The sequence below is a fragment of the Blastocystis hominis genome, assembly GCF_000151665.1.
Source record: "Blastocystis hominis, Singapore isolate B (sub-type 7) whole genome shotgun sequence assembly, scaffold_11".
In the NCBI taxonomy this organism is placed as follows: domain Eukaryota; class Bigyra; order Opalinata; family Blastocystidae; genus Blastocystis; species Blastocystis hominis.
In genome coordinates, this window is record NW_013171818.1 from 127,783 (window position 1) to 151,053 (window position 23,271).

At 46.1% G+C, this 23,271-nt stretch overlaps 9 protein-coding genes; 5 read left to right on the forward strand and 4 right to left on the reverse strand.

The window, feature by feature from the left end:
- Positions 1–27: 27 nt before the first annotated feature.
- Positions 28–1,614, forward strand: GSBLH_T00001432001 (uncharacterized protein). XM_013039841.1 has 6 exons: positions 28–160; positions 198–486; positions 524–687; positions 727–987; positions 1,018–1,254; positions 1,285–1,614. The coding sequence occupies exons 1-6, from the start codon at positions 96–98 to the stop codon at positions 1,598–1,600; spliced, it is 1,332 nt and encodes a 443-aa protein (XP_012895295.1). The 5' UTR covers positions 28–95; the 3' UTR covers positions 1,601–1,614.
- Positions 1,615–1,835: 221 nt separating this feature from the next.
- On the forward strand, positions 1,836–2,192 carry GSBLH_T00001433001 (uncharacterized protein; the record flags this gene model as incomplete). Its single annotated transcript, XM_013039842.1, has 2 exons — positions 1,836–2,061; positions 2,092–2,192. The coding sequence occupies 2 exons, from the start codon at positions 1,836–1,838 to the stop codon at positions 2,190–2,192; spliced, it is 327 nt and encodes a 108-aa protein (XP_012895296.1).
- Positions 2,193–4,508: 2,316 nt separating this feature from the next.
- GSBLH_T00001434001 (uncharacterized protein) lies at positions 4,509–7,401 on the reverse strand (the record flags this gene model as incomplete). The annotated part of the gene is made up of 11 exons (XM_013039843.1): positions 4,509–5,698; positions 5,728–5,815; positions 5,845–6,045; positions 6,076–6,217; positions 6,247–6,434; positions 6,467–6,585; positions 6,617–6,764; positions 6,797–6,922; positions 6,953–7,015; positions 7,049–7,156; positions 7,186–7,401. 11 exons carry the CDS (start codon positions 7,399–7,401, stop codon positions 4,509–4,511), a joined length of 2,589 nt encoding a protein of 862 aa, XP_012895297.1.
- A 1,180-nt stretch (positions 7,402–8,581) lies between these two features.
- Positions 8,582–9,850, forward strand: GSBLH_T00007015001 (uncharacterized protein; the record flags this gene model as incomplete). Its single annotated transcript, XM_013039844.1, is given in 5 exon segments — positions 8,582–8,811; positions 8,846–9,146; positions 9,178–9,501; positions 9,506–9,605; positions 9,636–9,850. Coding segments are annotated over 5 exon segments (1,170 nt in total).
- A 1,355-nt stretch (positions 9,851–11,205) lies between these two features.
- GSBLH_T00001435001 (uncharacterized protein) lies at positions 11,206–11,841 on the forward strand (the record flags this gene model as incomplete). XM_013039845.1 has 4 exons in its annotated part: positions 11,206–11,369; positions 11,405–11,449; positions 11,485–11,622; positions 11,652–11,841. 4 exons carry the CDS (start codon positions 11,206–11,208, stop codon positions 11,833–11,835), a joined length of 531 nt encoding a protein of 176 aa, XP_012895299.1. The 3' UTR covers positions 11,836–11,841.
- Positions 11,842–14,379: 2,538 nt separating this feature from the next.
- On the reverse strand, positions 14,380–15,991 carry GSBLH_T00001436001 (uncharacterized protein; the record flags this gene model as incomplete). XM_013039846.1 has 1 exon in its annotated part: positions 14,380–15,991. The coding sequence occupies one exon, from the start codon at positions 15,989–15,991 to the stop codon at positions 14,426–14,428; it is 1,566 nt and encodes a 521-aa protein (XP_012895300.1). The 3' UTR covers positions 14,380–14,425.
- Positions 15,992–16,089: 98 nt separating this feature from the next.
- On the reverse strand, positions 16,090–17,700 carry GSBLH_T00001437001 (uncharacterized protein; the record flags this gene model as incomplete). The annotated part of the gene is made up of 1 exon (XM_013039847.1): positions 16,090–17,700. The coding sequence occupies one exon, from the start codon at positions 17,698–17,700 to the stop codon at positions 16,090–16,092; it is 1,611 nt and encodes a 536-aa protein (XP_012895301.1).
- A 983-nt stretch (positions 17,701–18,683) lies between these two features.
- Positions 18,684–19,648, forward strand: GSBLH_T00001438001 (uncharacterized protein; the record flags this gene model as incomplete). XM_013039848.1 has 2 exons in its annotated part: positions 18,684–19,246; positions 19,275–19,648. The coding sequence occupies exons 1-2, from the start codon at positions 19,051–19,053 to the stop codon at positions 19,646–19,648; spliced, it is 570 nt and encodes a 189-aa protein (XP_012895302.1). The 5' UTR covers positions 18,684–19,050.
- A 560-nt stretch (positions 19,649–20,208) lies between these two features.
- GSBLH_T00001439001 (uncharacterized protein) lies at positions 20,209–22,110 on the reverse strand (the record flags this gene model as incomplete). XM_013039849.1 has 8 exons in its annotated part: positions 20,209–20,520; positions 20,553–20,680; positions 20,718–21,049; positions 21,080–21,128; positions 21,158–21,836; positions 21,873–21,936; positions 21,970–22,018; positions 22,050–22,110. The coding sequence occupies 8 exons, from the start codon at positions 22,108–22,110 to the stop codon at positions 20,383–20,385; spliced, it is 1,500 nt and encodes a 499-aa protein (XP_012895303.1). The 3' UTR covers positions 20,209–20,382.
- Between the last annotated feature and the right edge of the window lie 1,161 nt (positions 22,111–23,271).

Here is a 23,271-nt window from a genome sequence, read left to right on the forward strand (position 1 = left end):
GCACTGCCTCCGACAAATTATGTATAGAAGTTTTACCTGGTCGTACGTTAGAGTGTGATGCATGTGTTCATGGCGTTCCTGGACTTGGAGGATTGATGCAACTCGGGGATGGAGTAAAGCTTGTTATTTGTATGGTTGGAATTTCGGGCTGTGGCAAGACGTATCCTCTTCTTCCTGGTTTGTGTATTCATTCTTAGGTATGTGGCCAATAAAATCAGCCGTTTCTTAAAATGGAAGGGATACAATGCGCGCGTCTTTTCTTGTAGTGATGTGCGCAAGCATCGCTATCCCGAGTATGCATCGCCTCCTGCTGAGTACTGGAATGAAGAAAATGAAGAAATGAAGAAATTGCGCCTCAACGTGATTACAGACACACTTCAGGAATTGTTTGCTTACCTCCGTGAAGGAGGCCAGGTCGGCTTATTTGATGGTTCAAATCTGTCGCGCTCGATGCGAGAGCACATCACCAAGCTTATCTCTAATGAGGTATTGCGTTTCATGTGTATGTGTATAACCACTGTAGCCAAACGTCCACCTTCCTTTATGGATCGAAATGAGAGTCAACGACACTTCGATCCGTCTTCGCCGCGTGCAGCGAGAAAAGCTTTTTTCGATCGAGTACATGGGATACGACTCCCAGCAAGCCATGAAGGACTACGAAAACCGTGTGCAGTTCCAGATGAGCAGGTTGGTTCTTTAGCGCGTGTCGCTGTTGTTAATCGCTAGCTACGACGATCTGGAGGAGGAGGAGGACCCTGTCTATTGCATCGTGGAGATCAATAAGGACAACCGGAAGCGCTACATCACCAACAACGTGCGCGGCTACCTCCCCACGACGATCGTTTCCTTCGTGATGAACCTGCACCCCGAGCCGAAGCCCATCTACTTCACTCGCCACGGCCAATCCGAGTACAACCTCGAGGACCGCATCGGCGGCGACCCCAACCTCACCGACTTCGGCCGGCAATACGCGAAGCACCTCGGCAAGTCGCAGTCCGCGCGCTGGCTCCCTCGTAGATTCGTCGCGTCGCTCGAGAAGGTGGACGTGAAGCGCCTCGCCGTGTGGACCAGCTGCAAGCGCCGCACCGTGCAGACCGCCATGTACATCGACTGCAACAGCCGCGTGCGCTGGGCCGCGCTCAACGAGATCGACGCGGGCGTGTGCGAGAACCTGACCTACAAAGAGATGGGCCAGCAGTTCCCCGAGCTCGCCGCGCAGCGCAAACGCGATAAGCTCAACTTCCGGTACCCGCAGTAGGCGTGGGAGAGATGGGTCACACGGAGGGGAGAGAGCTACTGCGACATCATTGAGCGGCTGCAGCCGGTGATTTTCGAGCTGGAACGGACCACGAAACCCGTGATCGTGGTCTCGCATCAGGCCGTGCTGCGATGTCTGATCTCGTACTTCATCGATACGGCCAAGGAGAAGATCCCGTATTACTCCATCCCATTGCACACGTTGGTTCGCATTATTTGCAAAGAGGAATCGTATGATGAGGAACGATATCCACTCATGCCGGTCAATGTGATGGAGACGTTACCGCGGTTTTTAGAGACGGTTGAAGAAACGAAGAAACGGGAGAAACAGTGTTCATTCTAGATTTTGCGCGTTTTGCATGGTTTGTTTGGATCAATCGTTCAGAGACACAGAAAGACATGGAATAGGAATGTAGTCCAGGAATTATGGCACAGATTACAGACTTGACAAGAACAATAATTCAATATCACACTTGTCTAGATTCTATTTCCCGTGTTCCATATTTTTATTTTATTTTATTCTATTCACAAAATAATAATAAAAAAACGATTCATTATCAACAGTTCGTTCCATAGAAATGCCAACTCTTTCTTTGAACCATTATTTTTATTTTGCTAGAAAATGTCTAGGGAAGTTGTTTGCAGACAGGCACGTAGAAGGTGATTTGCTCCTCTCACTTTGGTTAGAAACGAATGTGGAACGACGAAGTCCATCTACGATCTATGAACTGCGTCTGCGACCTCACGTACGTTGGACAGAGGACACTGTTGACAACGAACATATGAATCGAAAACGATCAAAAAGTAGTTGCCTTTTTATGCATTTTCGGATAGAATGTTGCATTTACCACAAGCCACATGAGTTTGGAGAATCAAGTTCGGACTGTTCTTCAGATGAAAGCGATTGGGTCGATAGCAGTGATTTGGAGAAGTAGAGTTTGTAGCTTTATGTACTATGTCGATGTTAAACCTCAAACGATTTGAATCTCACTTCTTGTTTGAACACATGTTGAAAAGTGCTAGTTCACTTTGCAGGGCATCAAGGAGGTTCCTTCCTGTGTATTTTCGTTCGTTTACCAGGTCATTACCAAAACGTACATGTTGAGAAGAAAAATGAACGATAGGGATTATTGAAGATACCAGCACCTTTGCAGACGAAACAAATGAAATGAATTCTCATGGAAATCCCTTCTCTCAACCATCCACTGCCCAAACGAGCCCATTTGAAAGTGATTCTAACCTAAATACATCTTTCGGTCCTAACGACGGTCGGGGAAACATCACACTGGACTTTGACCATCTCGACCCAAAAGCGCGCGCCTCTCTCCTCAAAGCATACTCCATTTTATCTGAAGAAGAAATTGAAAGTGAGGAAGAGGAAAAGGACATACAGGAGTTCGAAGGCATTCTCAGACGTCATCCAGACTACGAGAATATGTCTCCGGAGCAGCTCATGGATGTATTAGATCTGAAACCCGAAACAAAGCGTGCTCTTCAAGCCGAACTGGATGAAATGGTCAACCAAGCGGAAGCCAGTTTGGCGGAAATCGATATTCGCAGTCTATTCCCCGAGTCCGAATCCTCCGCCTCTGAATTAATGAAGAGCATCCAAACAGTCATAGCGCGCGATCCATCGCTCCAAAAAGACGTCGAGGACTGGATGAAGCAAGTGCGAAGCCGCGTGGGGGACGACATGCGTCTGATGGAAGCATTGAGCGACGAGGAGTTTGTGGCCATCGCGACGCCTCCGCCGCGTCTGCGCAAGGCTCTGAAAGAAGTGATGTCCTCCGATCTCCCCATGCTGGAGAGCTCTGGAGATGTGGTTCAGTTTTTCTCAAACAAAAAAGAGTCAAGTGTTTGTTACTGAGCGAAACACAGGAAAATCACGGAGATGGCGAGCGAGCTCAGCATGCAAATCTCGTAGAACCACGTTTTTCTTGACGCCTTCTTGAACTCCTTCCAGTAGAAGATCGCATAGAGCGAGGAGATGAAGGGCGCGGACTGCCCAATCACATATCTACTCCTCACGCCCTTCCCGCACCTCCAACGCGATCGCAAATCCAATCAGCGGAGCGCCCAAACAGAACCCGATCGCCCCCAAAACCCAGAAGAATCCTCCACAAAATGCTACAATCAACCTGACTCCCCCTTCCACTACCTGGGATAAGATCTTTCCAGCGTACGATAAACAGGTCCTTTAAACAATTCGGTGGGCCTGAAAAAGGATGGCGAAGAGACAGACTAGATTCGAATCAAGATAAAGAGAGAGAAAACTAAGAAAAGGGAAGAGCCGTGACAAAGCTCCAAAAGGACGCAACGACAAGATAAGTCTGCGTGTCAAGAGAGAGAGAGATAATGAAAAGAGCTGCCTACATAAGGATTCAGTGCATAAGGATCATTCTCAGCAATTGTAGACATGGGACTCCAGAAAGCAGCCAGGACTCCTAGATAATATTACAGACGTTCACTGTGCCCACCTCCAAAAACGCAGATCAAAAACAATTTCCATGTGCTTATCTTTGCTCTCACCTAGAATCACATTCACCAACTAGATGATTCTACTTCACTGGAAGATTTCTTTCCTTCCTCCAATAGGCTCTCTTTGTCCTCGCTAGCTCTCTGGTCCCGACCGAGAGATTGATAGGTCACTGTGTTGAAAAGGACGGAGAGGGCGTTGAAGCACACTCCGGGAACAAAAAACCAAAGGTTCGCCCTCCTTTCAATGACATATGTTGTGAAAGAACCGATAATGGTTGCCATTCCGATTAAAAGAGGGACGGAATTCGACAGTCCCGCTGCACCAACCCCTCCAAGAATGAAAATTTGAAACAACATGTCCGTAAACCCTGCAACAAAGGTAACTCCAATTTTCGACATTATCACACTCCCTGGGGCATGGAACAACTCGCTCAGGTTCTTTAGTACAGATTCTCCCTTGCTTGGTGGCATGGCAGAGTTACCGAAGATGATGGCAAAGATAAGTGCCCACAAGAATCGGGTCCCCATGAAATGGAAGTGATAAACTCCAGGAGCCGAGTGCGTAAATAGCACGACATTGTTCAACGTACCCCATCCCAAAGCTGCCAATATAGCTGTTAAATACCCTACAAAAATAATTGTTATGAAAAACATCGAAACATATAAGGTATTACATAAAAAACTGTTTCATGTCTTCACTCATCAAATCCTCCATATCATCCAGCGACAACGTCTGGTTCACCCCCTTCGGCGCAACCGACTGCAGCACGCTATTATTGAGCTGACTGAGCTCGCTCCAGTGCCCCGACACCTCCTGCGACAGTCGGAACTGCTCTTCGCGCAGACTGCTTTCCACCGCTTTCCCTCCGCCCTCCGCCGCGCCGCCCGCGTTTTCCCCGCTCGCCTCGTTCTCCATGGAGGCAAAGATCTGATCCACCTCGTTGCTCAGCGCCGCCTTCCCCTCCGCCGCCTTTTGCTCTTCGATTTCCAGCAGCTGCAGCAAATCTTCGTCGTTCAGCGCGCCTTCCAGGGCGTTCCCCGCGGGGATGGAAGGGATTTCGCCGGGCACGGAGGACGCCACCGGGGCTGAGGGCTTCGGGGAAACCGGGGAAACCGGGGAAACCGGGGGGAGGGAGGAAGGGGGAGTGGGTTTGTGGGGAGACACCGGCAACGAAGCGTTTCGTCTTTGGAAGTTCGACAAAGGCGGGCAAGGTTCCATCGAATTCGAAGGTTCCTTTGGTTCCATCGAATTCGAAGATTCCTTTGGTTCCATCGAATTCGAAGATTCCTTTGGTTCCATCGAATTCGAAGATTCCTTTGGTTCCTTTGGTTCCTTTGCTTCCTTTGTGGGGGTCGGGAAAAGCAACTCGGCATTGCCCGCGCTGGGCTTTGCGGGCGATCCGCTCTGCGAGAAGAGAGCATCGCCCACGCCCTCCCTCCCCGCTTCCCCGGCCTTCTCCCCCTCGCCTCGCTGAGCCAACTCGGAGACTCCCATCGCAGCGAAATCGGTGGGCGGAATCTCGTCTCTGCCGCTCACTCCGCCGTCCAATCCCCACTCCAACCCCAGCTTCGACAGCACAAAGCTCTCCAGATTCGCGTACTCCGCCTCGCAGTCCGTCGGGAAGTCCACGTACAGCAGGTTGTTGATGTCTACCTCGCAGCCACGCCTCGCTCCTACCCAGCAGTCCCGTCCCCAGCACCGACGCCTCCATCAGCAGCACGACCACCACCGCGTCCATCGTCTCCACGCGGCTTCGCATCATCAGCCGCGCGTGCGCCTGCGCCAAGCGGATCAGCGACTCCAGCAGCCGCACGGTGGCCTGCGCGACGCTGTTGTTGTGCCCACGCACGTACTGGTAGTAATGCGTGAGGATCTTCTGCGCAGACGAGGAGAGACGCGGCTGGAATTGGCGCTGGACGAAGAGCACGTAGCCCTTCAGCTCCTCGACCGACCACAACGCGGCTATTCGGCGAGAAGCGACGCGATCCTACATTGATACCGCGCGGAATAGCTGCTCGTCAGCGACGACTGCGCGTTCACGTTCATGTTCAGAATGTAGTTCACCGCGCTGTTGTCCCACTACGCTGCCATCCCCGCGGGTTCCCTACGCTCTTGTTCGAATTGTCCAGCAGCAGCAGAATCAAATCGAATCGGCTCAGCAGCGGCGAGGCGATCGACGTGTTCACCGACAAATCCTGCGAGACGTCGTACTTTCCCCGCGGGTTGCACGTCGCGATAACCACGGTTCGCGTATTGAGCGTGGTCACAATCCCGGCCTTCGCCACCGAGAGTCGCTGCTGCTCCATTGCCTAGACGTCTCGGCATTTCCCAGCTCCCACTTCGTGGATGGTCGCTCGGTCGTGTTCGCGGATCGAATTGAAGTCGTCGATGCAGCACACGCCGCGATCGCCCAGCACCAACGCTCCTCCCTCCAGCATCCATTCTCCGCTGTCCTTCACCGCGGAGCACGTCAGGCCCGCGCTACGTCCCAGCGCCTTCTCTTCGCTTACCTCGTCGTGCCCAATCCCGTCGTCATCACGCTCCGAATCGCCACGCGGTTCGCGAAGAGAAGGAGCTGGCTCTTCCCCGTGGAACTGTCGCCGACGATGAGGATGTGGCTCTGGCCGCGCACCGGATTCTTCTCGGAGGACCGATCGGAGACGCCGCCGATGAGGATGAGCAGCATGCTGAGCTTCACCTTGATTCACTCAATCAAAAAAAAAGGAAAACGAGGTAGAGGCCGTAGAGGGAGGGACAGAAACTGCTCACCAGGATGTTTCGGCCCAGAAACGGGCGTTTCTGGATCGTGTAATAGTATTCCCAGTATTTCTGGAACTTCTGAATCATCTCTGCCATCGAGTTCGCTCCCTCATCGCCTACCATCCGTCAAAAACCGATCATTGTCCTTATCGCCCACCAATCGCACCGACAAGCCCACAACGATCATAAACACTTCGCATTTCTGGTCGCGTGTCAGCGGCTTCCAGCGCTGTCGCACGATTCCCGTGATCACTATATCATCTCCAGCCTATTTCTCATTGGGTAGCGCAGAAAACAAACTTTGCAGCAATCAACCAGGTCGTTTAATAGAATGATCGTGATGGAACGAGGCATGGTGCCCACTTCGAGCATCTGGATTCGCTCCTGCACGAGAATCTCTTCGTAATCGCAACACACCACGCTGCCCTGAATAAAAGTCGATTAAAAACGACGCACTTCGATCGGTTTGAACTGCACAGATTTACACTTCCCCGCGTTTTGGTTCGATGGACAGCGAGTCTAAAACCATCATTTATTCGAAGAGAAAAATACAGGAACCTCCATGATGCCGCCTTGCTCGATATCCGCTTTCACTTTAAATCGACAGCGACAGCGAGGATTCTGACACTCGTATTCCTTCTCTGCCTCCAACATCTTGATCTGCAATTAATACAGACTAGTAATCATACCATCCCAGTACGGATCACAGTACCGCTGAATTGAACCAATCGACCCAAATCATCACTGCGAATCATGCCAACACTAGGCTTGTGGAATTCTGGAACTGGGGGGAGATCGTAAAAACGGCAGTGACAAAGTTCCTTAATAGAAAGCAAAGATCGCTGCTCTTCTCCTTGAATGATATTGAAAATCGTTTCCTGTGCTTCACGAAGTGAAATATCCATTAAAGATGTTGTTTGCAAAGATCGATTTAAAACAGTATTGCCTAACTCAGAGTCATATGCGAGTAGTGCTTGAATGCTTTGGAGTTAGACCAAAACCGCATGTATGCATACCTCACATAGATTCCAAAGTGTTTCGTAGAGTCTGGATGCGCCATTACTGTCATCAGTTGTTCTCTGCATTCCGAAAGAACGTATTCCTTAAATCGCTTTACGATTACAGGAATATCCAATTCTGCCATTTTCGGGAACGAGAGGAAAATGGAGGCAAAATTCTTTGTATCCAGATATTTCCGTAAATATCATATTCGTTGATTTCATACATTGTGAAATACTAATTGATGATGAAATTTTTATATTTTTCTATTGCTCGATGTTGTGTTATAGGAAAAGCTGAAAATATGGCATCTTAACTATCTGGATAAAAATATGTATATGTATATATAAACACATTTTTGTGTATTGTAGAAGAGAATACTCACAGGACAAGCAACACTCACATTTTGAAATAAATGAATGTTTCTAATTATTCTTCACTATTTTTCAAACATTACTGCAATCAAATTGAGGGGAACTCACAGAATTGTAAATTGCATATATTAATGGTAGCAGAATGCACACATATATATCTATTACAATCCCAATATCATGAATCACCATCTTCCGAGCCAAGTACAAACAGAGAAATGAGTGTTCCGTCAAAGTGTGTTTAACAAAGAAAATATATTCCTTGTGGGTCTGATTCTCTGCTAATAGCTTTCCTCGTTTTATGTATTTTTACATCGCATTTTTATCAATCGTGGCGATAGGATTGGTATCTTCGTAGTTCTAATTTTCATATAGGGATTCGATCCAATTCGTGTTGTTGTCGAAGGGAAACCTATTAGTGGAATGTATTGGTGTGATATGGTTGTTGGATCCAATGAGCAAAAAGTGCGTTTGCATATTGTAGGGACTCTTGAGTAAAATCAATTCTCAGGATACTGGGTCGAATTTGTTGTTGCTGGAAAGTGTATCTTGTTCTGCGTGTACTCATGTATTCCAACAAATTCCTTGTCACATTTATAGTACTACAGTGGATATTCTCCTGATAGTAGCTCGACATCTTTCCCAATCGGCTGTACCTCGTCTCTGTGTTCTGAAAGCAGTTCCTCTTTCTCTCTATGACATACAGATTCATGCAATGCCAGATGTGTCGACCGGAATGTTTGTTCCTCCTCCAAGTGCTGTTCCCGTACCAACAGCACTCTCTGCGCCTTCTACTTATCCTACGGAGATGGCAGCACGTACTCTCTCGATTCCTCTCTTTCTCTCTCCCAGTGCCGAAGGCGGTCTCTACCAAGATTCTTCTTCGCTTCTTGGCTACAACGACACTTCCAGTCCCCCCGTAACCACCACCTTCGGCGTGGTCGCGTAGCCCTCCCTTTCTTCTCCCTTTAACTCCTAGCCGCGAGCAAGGCACGTGGGACGGCAACACGGACGGTCTTCTTGGCTTGGCCTATTCGAATCTGTACTGCTCGCCCACGTGCCACAACACGATTCTCGACGACCTCTACGCTCGCTACGCCAAAGACGGCTACCAAGACGTCTTTGGGCTCTGTCTGAGCGAGGAGAAGGGCATTCTCTCCCTCGGAGCGCTCGATTCCCAGTTAGTCGCGGGGGAAATCTACTGGATCGACGTCCAGGACCCCGCGTTCTATTCGATCTCCCTCACGAAATTCCGATTCGGCTCCGTCGAAATCACTTCCGTGCTTTCTTCAATCCTCCGCTGAGCCGCAGAGCCGCTACCAAGCCATTCTCGACTCCGGAACCACGCTTCTTCTCCTCCCCACCGCCCTCTACACCATTTTTTACACCGTCGTCACTCAGCAATACCCAAGTCTGCCCGGCGTTTCCTCGCGGCCCAGCTTCTTCGACGGCCAGGCGCTCAATATCGATCCGACGTCCTCATGGCCGGACCTGCATCTGCACTTCGGAGACATCGACGTGCGTGTTCCGCCCTCCGTGTATTTCACCAAAATCAAACAAGGCTTTTTCTCGTACTGGTATCTCGGCGTGTACCCCGTGGAAGCCTCCGTAGCCAGCCAATTCGACGCGTCACGTGTAGTACATTCTGCTAGGCGACGCGTTCCTGCGCGGCGTAACAGTATTCCACGACCGAGAGAACGACCGCGTGGGTCTGGGCGTTCCGTCCTCGTTCTGTTTCGGTGGGAATGAAAGGAGAGAATGACGAGCAGTCTCGAACTACGCGGTGATTAACGACTTCGATCCGCGCACCAACGAGAACTTCAACGGAACCGACATCGAGCCCGAGGCCGATCTGGACTTCTGGCTTCGTCTCCGCTTTTTCTTCTTGGAGTACTTCATGGAGACCTTTTTCGCGGTTATCCTCGCGCTCTGCCTCTGCGCCTGCTGCTGCCAGGAGTGCGGATGGGCGGCTGGTTCCACGTAGATGCTCCTGCTGCCGCGCCAAGCGCCTTCCCGTCCGCGTCGTCGCGCAGTCCACCAAGAACGGAAGGGTTTCCTACTCCAGAGGGTCCACCGATGCCGCCAATCCGCCTCCTCCCGCTCCTGCTTCGGTTTCCGCTTTGGTGCCTGCTTCCTTCACTGCAAAAGGCCAGCAAAACGCCTCTCCCATTACCATCCCCGTCCCCGCGGAAGCCAGATCCCCCGCGGAACCGGAGATCGAACCCACCATCCGCATGGCCGGAGCCAATGGAAACAGTGGAAATGGTGGAAACAGTGGAAATGGTGGAAACAGTGGTACGAGTAGCAGTGAAGCCACGGATTCGACGTTGCCTGCGACGAAGGAAGCGATGGAAGGAAAGGGAAGCGGCGAACCTGTGGAGAGAGTGCACATCAAAGCAGTGCGGCCGCCGAAGCCGAGCAAAGAATGATTGTAACTTGTACTTTGTATTCTGTTTCGTGGTGTGTGTTGGAACAAAGAAAGGAAATGTGAATTCGAGAAAAACGGTGCTGGATCGACTGCATGCGATCCTGAAACCGATTCGCATTGCGAACATCCTCAAAGAGAAGCCGATTCTCCGTAGGCGAAAGCGCATCCCACTCCAGTTTCTGCACGGAAAAATCGTGCAACACGCACGAATCCCCGAACGTCTACGAATCAAACCCAAAAAAGAAGCAGTCACTTGAAAGTAGCGATGACTGATCACATACACGCAGCGACGATCAATCCGAAGATACTGCTGCTGCAGAATGTAATAATAGTCCTTCATGACTCTCTACACTCTCGATAGAACAAGTGATCTCTACACATCGACACTCCATCATCACATAGCCAAAATCCGCCAGATCATCTTCAAACAACAGCATTTGGCTGTACCAACGAATCTCTGCGCGCTCCTGCAAGAGATCGTAAGGCAAACTCCCCTCACAATCCTCTTCGCAGGAAGGATCAAAACCGCCAGCACCTGCTCTGATTCTTAAAAAAAAGTCCTTTTGTTCCTACAAGGAAGGAAATGCCCAATGATATCCATCCGAAAAAACCTTCAATGTGCCATCGACGTGAACCGTATCAAAAGAGATCTGCAGAGGATCGAATTCGTTTTCACGGCAGCGATTTTGAAGAACATACAAGGGCGAAAACTGTCTATCATCCAAAACAAAGTTCCTACGATCAGTTTGAATGGAGAATGATCAAAGGATACAGTTAGACAATTATCTCCATACACCATTTCAGGTAACTTCATCTTCCACTCTCGACTCCATCTAAAAATAGCAAAAATCCTCTACACGTACTCGTCCAACTTTGTAGAAATCGTGATTTGCTTTTTTACTTGACTTGTGATGGTTGTTCCCTTTTCGGTAAACGATGCTAAAAGAATAATCCACGGAATCAAGCACTCACTTGTATCAATTCCAGATACAAAGTCCATTCCCATAGCAACTTTTTTTGTCTCTTGGGTCAAAAGACTTTTGTTTGTGTGTTTGTCATCGTGCTGGAACAACATGTATTGCTTTTCTCTTCCTTCTATTGATTCCATAGGGCGGATATAGGAACATCTGTGAAAATGCACTTTTGCAAGCAATGGTACACTCTCAATGTCTTCACCTAATTCTATATAGCAACAACCTTATGTTTCCGAAAGAAGAGAATTCGGGAGTACACAGATCGAGACTAATTTACAAATGTGACAACTGCGGCTATATGGAAGATGCTGGAGAGCCGTGCATATATAGAATTTCCTATAAAGCCGAGTCAAGGTAGGCATTCGTAGTGTGGTTCATTTTAGATCAATTCTTAACCTCGTGAACAACGATATTGTAGAGGACCCCACTCTCAGTCGTGACGAGAACAAGGAATGTGAAGAGTGCCATGAAAAGGGCTGTGTGTTTTTCCAGGCTCACGGTGATGGAGACGAAGCGATGGCGTTGATTTTCATGTGCATTCATTGTAAACATAAGTGGATTGGATAACTTGCTCAATTATTTGTTTGAAACAAACTTTAAACCTTCCATAAAGTCTTTGGTGCAGAGTCTGCATTCTTTTGCAATGGGTGTGTTCAACATTGATAGGAACACGATATTGCACCTACTCGATGAAAAATTGTATGATTCAGCAGAGTATTGGTGCGCGTTACTGCTTTCTGAAAAGAATCTCGACACTGTTGAGAATGTGGCTCGAACAATACTCTACGCCGATTGCTTATTTCGAAATGAGAAGTATAAACAAGCTGCGGTAAGGTTTGGTTTCTCGTGAGTATTTTTAGTATTATTATCAATTATCGTTATCCTTGCTCTCATGTCTAAATGATTCGAAAGAGAAGGAGGAACAAGAAGACACTTTACATTACCAACTCTGTGAATGTGAATATAAATCTGCCAGTGACAAAGAAGACAAGGTGATGATTCGAAATTGCATCTTATTTGTAAGAATTGGAAGGAAGATGGGTTGATTGGTAGTTGGAGGCAATTCCCTCATCCAGACGAACCAGCAACGTGTGGATGAAGTTATCAACTCTTTACTGGTGCTGCAACGATTATCAGTAGATATCATTTATGTAATTGACTCTAGAAACGCTGCTATGAGTGCAAACTGCGTTTTAGAGTGGATTGAACACATACTCAATGAACTTTAGAAAGGAACCTTATGCTATCGAAGCCATTCAAATTCTTGCGCGCATTTCAGACTTCAAAGAGTACAATTGATTTGTTTGCTTCGTTTATTTCTCGCAGAATGAAAATCGCCTCCACTTTCACCCTCCCTGACCTGCCTTCTCCCGAGCACACCATCGAAACCGCGGAACTGAATCTTCTCTCCGATCCCCACGGTACCTTTCCCCGTTTCTACCCACTCCAAGACTCCGAAGCTCGCTTCCGCGCCATCAGCGACCAGCTCCAGCCCTCTGCCCTGCTTTCCCGCCAACTGGCCTTGTCAAATCTGTTTTCCCTCCGTTTTGACCGCTTTACGCGCTGGTCCGAACTTGTAATTCTCTTTTTTTCTGTTTCTCTTTGTTTGTTTCTCTGTTTCTTGCATCGAATCCGCGATGCTCACCCTCTTCGTAGCTCCAAACCGTCGACTCCGCCCATCAATTCGACGACATCGCGCGTCTTTCCCTCGCCGTAACTCCCCATTTGATTGGACAAAACCGAAACTCACGGGTTTCCACGGTTTCCACGATTCCATTTTCGCTGGTTCGAATGGTGGAAGCGTGTGTGAGCGAGGAACCGCGGGGAGCCAGCTCTTTAGAGCAGAAACATTGGGATTTGGTGAACTATTTCCCCTCCTATTTCTCCTATTCCCGTTTCCACGTTTCCCCAATTCGATCGTAGTGCTTCTTCGGTATTACCAGGATCGAAACCAGCCGCTGCGCGCGGGGACGCTGGCTCGCCAACTCTACGAGCATAACCGCGGTTCTTTCCATGCGGCGCTGCTCTACGCGAAGGTTTTTCTGGAGGACGAATCGGAGAAGGAGAAAGTGGAGTCGATTTTGGTTCGCTGCCACGCTCTGAATCCGAAACACATCGAAACGGCGCATTTGCTGGGGTTGTTGTTTTATCGACAGCGACGCTACGAAGAAGCGATTCAAATTCTGGGCGAAAGTTTGGATCGAGACGTTCCAGTCGAAATCAAGCAGCTGCTGTGTGAGTGCTATTTGAAGAATGGGGACTCGATCCCTTATCTTCGATTGCAGTATTTGATAAAATGGTCTGTTTGTAACAAAAAACGCACATTTCTTTGGACTTGGATGCATAGGCGCGAGCGTGGCGAATGCCTTTGCAGTACCAGTAGAGCTTATAGAGAACATACACAAAAACGAAGAGAATTAGCAGACCAACAAGCACATAGAGAACGTACCACCAATTCGCTGCACAGCCTAAACAAACAAAAAGAACAATTTAAAAATACTGCCTTCTTGATTATATCGTGTTTCATCGATCACGATATAGTACGACTCTAATAGAAACTTTTGGGTAATGGAGCGGCCTAGATGAGCCTTCAAGGATGCGAATGCATCCTTCTCATTTTTCTGACAAAGCATGTTCCTACAACATGATACCGCTCGAAATCGTACTCAACACGCTGCCAACTATCATACTGTCTACTGCTACACGATATCCCTTTTTCAGAAGCAGACAAAGAAGGAAGATAAACGGAAGCAGAACTTAGCGTGACATTACACTTTATAACTAATTCGAAACTATACAACAATTCAAGTACATCCAGAAATGGAAGAAATACATCCATCTACTGAATATCTATTCTTTATGTAGAATAATGCACTATCCTACTTGCGGTCTGACCTAGAAACGATTGTTTTACAACTAGAATCATATTCATCTTGAATTAGCCGATAACTTGTAGGCAGCTTCTTTGATATTGTTAAATCAACCGTTGCCTTGTCTACTAATGAACGGGAAGGAATAGAGCTACAATGATTCCAAGCAGTGCAATCACGTTTATATTCAGTACAAACTAAAAGGAAACTAGTCAAACTCGATTCTTACAACAAATACAAACTTCAAAAATACAAAGCAATACTAACAACATCCAAACCAAGAATCTTTATATTTTCGGACTTAATTCCAATCTACCAATTTCTCGGTCATCGTCGGAATATACAGAATATACGATACTCGTATCTTTGTTACAAGTAATTTTCACCCTAATCTTTTGCTGACCAAATTCTTCTAGTGCTTCTTTGACCTTTATCGTGCCTTCAATTCTCTCTTTTCCGTTGAATGATCGATATACATCAATATCACTTCCGCTCAAATTGAAGTAATCTTCTATAGTAAAAGGAATTCTCAGACCTGGATATAAATCGATCCGAATCTCGGAATTGCTATGTCCATCGCTCACTTTGAATCCTAAGCAACACTCAAGTGATTCGGAGACTTCATGATACCAATTGTTCACTTTGACGCGCATGGCTCCTTCAACAACAGTTGTGTGAGGATTATAGTCTCTGGTATTACTCACGGGGACTGATTTAAACAAATCCTTCAAATGGTTTTGGATGTGAGGAATCTTTGAAGAACCTCCAATCAAAATAACATAAGAAATGTGCTCTTTATCATAGTGATTCTCAAAGAATAAATTATTGATCGCTCTATCAATGCGTCTGATTATTTCACCATCTTCTAGTATACAGGCATTGAATTCTTCGACAGTTATTTCGATATCCTTGTTTGTTTCTACATCGTCATTATCTATAAAGTCGGAAATGAAAATAGTAGCTTTATTTTGAGTAGACAACTGTTCTTTGGCTTGACGGCAGAATTCCAATAGTTTAGGATAACATCTCTTATATTTCTTTGAATCAACGTCATTTCCTAATAAATCTTCACCATATTGATTTTTGTACTTTTGTAATACATATTTACAAAAGATTTCATCGATTTTGGTACCACCCAAGTTTGGATCACCACCTTGAGCTTTCACATCAAAATCATTACCATTACGAACCATTAACGTTAAATCCAAGGTACCTCCTCCAAAATCAAATACCATCACCATTTCACCTTCTCGTATTTCATTTGAGTCTGAAATGAAACGAATTCCAGCAGCAGTAGGTTCTTTCAAAAAATACAAAACATTCAAACCAGCTCGTTTTGCTGCTTCTTTTAAAGCTTTCTTACTGGGATCAAAGAAATAGTTAGGAATTGTCATTACACAATCACGAAACTCAGGGCTAGTGTCCAACAAATTATCAGCTTCCTCTTTACACCTTTTGAGAATCTCTGTAACTACTTCAATAGGATACACATTTCGAGTTTCCTTACTCTTCTTAACTCTATATGATACTTCAAAATACGGATTTTGATGTTCATCAAACTTGAGTGGACTATTGAACATTCTCTCATCAATTTCACTATCTTCAAATTGCGATTCCACTTTTCCTAATATTCGTTTGACGTTATAAACAAATCCGTTCTTTACTTGCGTTTGATTTACTATGTCAGGAATAATAATACTATGTTTGTCAACTACAGCAACGGAGGGAATGCAATAATAATTCTCAACAGTGTAAACAGGATTGAGATACTTCCCATTTTTATATGTATACACTGCTGTATTTGATGTACCAAAATCAATGGCAATACATTCTTCCGTTTTAATGGAATCCATATATATTATTTTTGAGGTTTAACTAAGAAAAATAGATAATCATAAAACAACTATACATGCTATAAACTGGTTATAGTTCTGTTATAGTTTTATGGACCTTAACAATTCGTGTATACCATTTTCAAAGGGTTGGAACAAACAGAAAAGACTAAAGATAAATCTAAAGTTCCGATTGCTTTTCGTCCACGACCCAACACAGTATAAGTAACACTTGTATCGTTTGTACACGTCACTCTGATTTGAACTGTTTGACCTGTTCTTATTCCCATTTCATAAGCGGCTTGTAGATCGATTACACCTTCTATACGCCATTTTCCATTGACCTTGCGATGAACCTTTATTTTGTTATCATCCCTATTATTATAGAATGTGAAATACCTGATCGTTGAACAAGGAAGACGGATTCCGGGATAGAAGTGCTCGCTCATTTCTTTGTTGACCTCGAATCCAAGTGAATCTTCGAATACTTCTTCAACATTATATTCATTCACTAAATGACGCATGGCTCCTTCGACAACGACTGTGTGAGGACTATGACTCCTGTGAACTTTGGCATTTGGAATCCACTGTCTTATATAGTTGTGAATAAAGGGAATCTTAGAAGAACCACCCACCAAAATAACATGCTTTATCTGATCGATATTTCTCTTAAAGATATCATTCTCCAGTGCTGTATCAATACGAGACTGAATTATCTTCATTACATTGCCATTGAATTCTTCAACTGTAATGAGCATATCATCATGTTCCACATTAAAATCACCTAAAGGAATATCAAACTTCACACTGGCAGATAGTTGCTCTTTACCTTCACGACACAAATCCAACAACTTTGTATACTTTTTCTTGTATCTTTTTGAACCAACGTTATCTCCTAATAACTCTTCACCATTTTTATTTTGGTATATTTGTAATACATATTTACAAAAGATTTCATCAATCTTATCTCCACCCAAGCTCGGATCACCACCTTGAGCTTTCACATCAAAATCGTCACCATTACGAACCATTAACGTTAAATCCAAGGTACCTCCTCCAAAATCAAATACCATTACCATTTCACCTTCTTTTATACCTAAGTCTATTACTTTCTCCCCTTTTTCATTCTTTATTTTCTCTTTATCTTCTAAACAACAAATTCCAGCAGCAGTAGGTTCTTTCAAAAAATACAAAACATTCAAACCAGCTCGTTTCGCTGCTTCTCTTAAAACTTTCTTACTGGTATCAAAGAAATTATTAGGAATTGTCATTACACAATTGCGGACATCAAGATGACTGTCTAGCCTTGTTTCAGCCACCTCTTTGCATTTCTTGAGAATCTCTGTTGCTACTTCAATAGGATATACGTTTCGAGATCCTGCCAAATTTCCAGCTCCATATGATACTTCAAAATACGGATTTTGGGGATCATCGAAATTGAGTGGACTGTGGAACACTTCTTCACCAATTTCACTCTCTTCAAATTGATGCTTATTTTTTCCCAGTATTCGTTTGACACTATATATATATCCTTTTGAAGGTTGAGATTTGATCACTTTATCACTAACAGTTATTCCACTTTTATCAATCACTGCAACAGATGGAATACAATAGTTAGTGTCAGCAGTACATACAGGATTATCAAACTTCTTATCTTTATACACATAGACTGCTGTATTTGATGTTCCAAAATCAATGGCAATGCAGTCCTCAGGTTTTACCTTACTCATAATACAATTCTAAGGTTAACAATGTAGTTGTTTATTATTATAAACCACTTCACAGTATTCAGTTTAATTAATCTGTCCTATTCATATCAATCGAATAATAAAATAGCATAATTAGCCTTGGTGATTTATGGAAAGAACATCACATTCTTTTCTGGATTCTGTGTTGTTAGCATTTGTAATGAATTTGATGCGGTCTGCGATAGATGTATAACGTTGGTTTTGCTTTCAGATACAGTTTTTATGGTATTTCTTGTTGTGTTGAGTATTTCACTTCACTATGAGAAAATAGTGCAAAATCTTGATTTACTTCAGGACTCACAAATATATGAATCATATAATTCCGAGAATTGTCAGCATCCGATTGTTGCTACTTAAATGAATCAAATGAATACACCACAGTGTATCTTATGTCAATGTGATAGAAAAGTAACCATTTCAGAGTTGTCCAAACAAGTGATCTCATTTTTGAATAAACTAGTTTTTAGAATAGGTTTGTTTGTGTGTAAAATCATCACAAGGAAAACTCGAGTCGATTGTTGTTACCAATAAAGATCGTTTGGCGTTGGAATAAAAAGGGTCTGAAATTAATTCTTATAGGAAGTGGTGGCGAAATAGTGTGCTTATAGTCAAACCAAGTAATTGTTGAGTAATCTACTGCTTTTCAAATTGGAATAGGAAATGTATGCATTTCTTAGGATAAGGAATGTAGCAGCACTTGAAAGGCAGAGTTTAGCGTTTCAAACTGGTATTAGTTTCATGCTACGTGCCTATGTTGCTTCTTCTTCCCAGATAAATATTGGAAAATCAAGAGACCTTGACCGTTACAATATTGAAGTAATATGTCCAGAGTTGACCAAGTTTTGGCATCCGACAAAGAATGGAGATTTGCGCCCTTCGGATGTGTCAGTTCGGTCGGTGAAAAAAATCTGGTGGAAGTGTTCAAAAGGTCCTGATCACGAATGGCTTTCCTCTCCCCGGAAACTGTATGATATGTCCACTCACAAGATACTGGGTTGTCCATTTTGTGGGAACCGCATGGTTTCGGTGACAAACTCGTTGGCGACTCTATACCCCGATATCGCATCGCAGTGGCATCCGACAAAGAATGGAGATGTGCAACCCTCTAAAATCCTTCCCAATTCGAGCTTCAACGCTTGGTGGAAGTGTTCGAATGGAGAGGATCATGAATGGAGACGCGTAGTGTCTCACCGTGTGTTTCCACGTTCTCCAAATGAGGGGAAGTGCCCATTCTGCCAGCGAGTGGATCTTCATTCTCAAAGCTTGGCGATTTGCAGACCTGATTTAGCAAAAGAATGGGACTACGCGCTGAACGGAGAATTGACTCCGTTTATGGTTACAAAGAGTAGTTCAAAACGTGTTTGGTGGGTGTGTGAGAATGGCCATCATTACCAAAGCACGGTTTACAATCGAGGAAGCACGCACAATACGGGTTGTCCGATTTGTTTAGGAAGAAAGGTGAGCGAAGAAACCAGTCTGGCTCGCTGCCAGCAGTTGCTTCCCTTTCTTGATATGACCAAAAACGGAGGTAATTTGAGTGAATCATGAAACAGTAGATTTGAATCCTTCCCAATTCTCCATTCACAGTCGAAAGGCGCTGTATTGGCGCTGTCCAGAAGGAGAAACAGACCATTCAAAGCGGGATCATAAATGGCGCTGCTCGGTGAATGAGATGCTACACGTTTATAATGGAGAGTGTCCGTATTGCAGTCGCATTTTGGTGTTTGAGGGGAATCCAGAGAGAGAAAAGAGAGGAACGAAGTCGAATGGAACTAGTACGAGTAGTGGTAATAGTAGGAAGAATCGTTGCTACGAATTGATTTGTGTAGAAAGAAAGGCAAAGATGGTGTCTGGAAAGGCTCGAAGAAGAGTGTTTGATATCGATGGGCTAATTGAAACGATGCAAGCAAATGAAACAAATGTAGAATGACTTGTTTGTTTTAAAACAAGAGGAGGTAGTGAAGCGACTTTGAATGAATGAATGAATGAATGAATGAATGAATTGAAATGAATTGAAATGAATTGATTTGAATTGATTTGATTTACCCATCGATTTGTATCAATCTCTATCTACCTTTGCTCCCTATGATCTATGCATCCTTCTCTTCACAATCTCGTAGTCTTCAAATCCACCACTGTCTCTGCCTTCTCTTCCTCCTCCTTTTATTATTCCAATAATTATTCCCAATTTCAAATCGCCCTTCCTTCCTCCTTTTATTCAACAAACACGCCCAATATCGTTTCGAACACGTTTTAAAGGACAAGTGCTCGGGATCCGCGAAATACCCCATCACATTCTTGTTCAGCGTAATCTTCGCACTCCGCCTGTGCCTCAAATCCCGCGCAAACGAGTGCACGAACGCCGACCTTCGCTTCATCGCTCCCCCCACTCCCTACATCGGATGCGGATAATCGAACCCGAAGTCCGTCACGATCAGATGGAACTGATAATCTACGCGTCACCTCCCTTCTTCCCCGTTTCCCCACTTTCAAACCGCAAGTTCTCCACAAACGACACTTTATTAAACCCGTAATTCACGTAGAACGGATGATACAGCGGCGTCCGAAGGTCGCGACGCAGCACCAAGTACGGCTCCATGTGCGTGAAGTTCAAGCACGGGATCTTCACCACCACCGGCTGCGTCATTCCGTACCAATACTTGCTCACGCAGTTCTACATCGAATTCGGGAATGGCAGAAAACGTGCCGATTTTGGTTGGGGTTCGCGTAGGTGCAACGATGTTGATTGATGCACCGCCGCAATTCCTCCTTCGTGTGACACACGTACTTCATCCCGATGTTCTTGATCATCATCGACCACTGTACGCGCCTACCGGGTTTCCACTCTGCAGAATCCGGTTGCGGAACCGCTCCGTGAGCTGAAACGCCGGCAGAATGAACACGTTTTTCCACGGATCCAGCAGTTCCCGCGGGATTCGATGCAGATTCTGATAGGTGGAGTCTATGATAGTAAAAAAAAAGGGGGATTTCTGGAGTACAGGAGGGCCAGAGATCCATGTCGAGATTGATGTAATGCGTGGTGACGACGTTCATGATGGCGATGTCGCGGAGCAAATTGATTGGATAGAGAAACGCGCCCTCCGTGATCTTCCGCATGGAACTTCGATCGAACCACAGCGAGTAGTCCGTTTTCGGGAAGTGCAGGTTCGACGGCACCACGTAGAACAGCAGACGCAGGTGCGGCACGTCCGAATTCGATCGAACCCACCGGTCGACCGTGTTCACGTCCCACCTCCGCAGAAAAATCGCGATGGAGAACGGTCCCTTCCACAGCTCCCTCAGCACCTTGAAGTACCGCAGACGGTCCACCCTACGCCTCACCGCTCCTCCCCGCGGGTACGTCGTGTGCGTCACATACGTGAAGTCCGGCTCCGCCGAATCGGGAAGCGCTGGATTTGAGGAGTCCAAAAATCGGGACGTTTTTGCTCGCGGAAGGGGTAGAACTGGCGGGAGTCGGAGTCCCAGGCGACGAGCCAGTGGTACTGGCAGAAGGAGTACTCGACGGCGTGCTTGGCGCAGCGGTGGTAGAGCGAGGCGCCGAATTGGGAGAGGACGGAGGCGAGCGTGCCGTTCTGGCGGAAGAAAAGTGAGGAATTGCGGCGGCGGAGCAGGTTGTCGAGGAGGACGGGCGTGTTCGTGAGGTAGTTGTAGCGGTTGGAGGGGTGGGCGGCGACGTAGCGCTGGAGACGCGTTTGGTAGTCGGTAGGAGGGCGGTAGATGAAGGAGTGGTTCGAGAGGAACGGAGTCGAGGCAGATGGGGAAACCTCGGTCGGACTCTGCTCTTCTTCTTCTTCTTCTTCTTCTTCTTGCGCTTCTGCTTCCGCTTGCGCTTCTGCTTCTGCGTCTTCCTCAGCTAACGGAATGTCCGATGGTGCACCGTCTAGAGAGGATTTTGAAGTTGCGTTTTCTTCTTCTATCTCTTTTATTTTTTTAATTTTGTCTTTTTCAGCCAAGTCAGTAAACGGAACAGAAGATGGAGTGTCTTCTTTTACTGAAGACATGCTAGGGGTAAAAAACGACTTGACAGCCATAGTAGGTTGAGCAGTGGCATTCACAATCGAAGAAAACACAGTTTCCGTTGATGGGGTGTAGAGGCTCTGTTGTTCAGTAAGAAGATTAGTTCGGATATCAACACTTTGTGTGTGAATACTTGGAAAAGAACCATTGGACAATGAAGAACCTGAAACTGATTTAGACCTAATGTTCATCGCCTCAGCTTTGGGTGCGGACCATCTGATTATATAATATGGCGTTATTCCATTCCTGTTTTCATTAGGGACTGTTTGTTAAAAACACGGCATAGGACCTACTGGTATTCCAAACGATGAGACCTATGAAGACAACAATGGAAACTATAAACGCCAAGACCATTCCGAAAACAATAATGATTTTTTATTTGATGTTGCTATTTTCCTTGCTATTTACGCTCGCTTCTTCTTCGCGCGTAGATGCATCTCTCTTCGCTCCCTGGACGACTTCCTCGCAATCTCCCATTTTCGAGGCTGGGTACTGAATTTCACTGCATCGTTAGGGTTAGAGAGTATTTTTCGGCCCTCTCGAGTGAAAGCTATCTGGTGTATGTAACAAAAGCGAGTCAAGAAGTGAAACTGGACGCTTCTTACGAGGAAAAGAAAGCGTGGATTCTGCAGTTTTGTTCTTCCCACTTCGAGCCGGACGAGTGTCAATTGCTTCAGCTCTCGCTCAGCACTCGGTAAATCCAACACAAATCCGCTGAATTCGCAGAGAGTACCTTCCAAAGATCCAGATGTTCCAAGATCTCGCATCCCCCTTCATCTCCCTCTGTCCTTCCTCCGAAACATTCCTTCTGAGTCCTTCCGGTTATCAGTGCTCTCTCCTCGATTCTCTCTCCCTTTCTCCCTACCCCTCCTCATTCAATCTCTCCGCTTCGCAGATCCGCGAGATTCTTCGCCCCATCGACGTCGATCACGTGATCTCCCCATCGAATTCCATCGAATCCGACCCTTCTTCCACCCCATCGAATTCCATCGAACCCATGATCCTCGTTTCCACGTTTCAACCCGATCTCCTTCCCTGGTTCTCCTTTCTTCGCGCCCGCCAATCCTCTTTCTCTAATTCTCTCCTCCTTCTTCGCCCCTTCCACAGTGTTTCCACGTTTCCACGAAGTAACTCCCGGGTTGGGGGGTACGGAGTCGCGCTGGATATCAAGAACACGGAGTACAAAGTGATCGATGACCGCAGCAGCCACGGCGCCGTTTTGACCGAAAACGACCAGATTTGGGCGGAGCCGCTGGTTGACATCGAAGGTTTCTACTTTTCCACGTTGCAGACGCGGTACCCGGAGCTGGCTTCGAAGCTGGATAGCTTCCGAGCGAGTCTGCAGCGCAGCCAATCGGAGCCTGCGGAGACAATTGCCCCCATTCAAATGAAAGATTTGGGACTGAAGCTGGTGCAGCGCGTGGTGCATTCGCAGGATCCGCTGCGGATTCTGGGGGAGAGCGTGATGCAGTTCCCCGCGGTGGCCGCGTCGATCGCGCACGTGCCGGTTTCGGA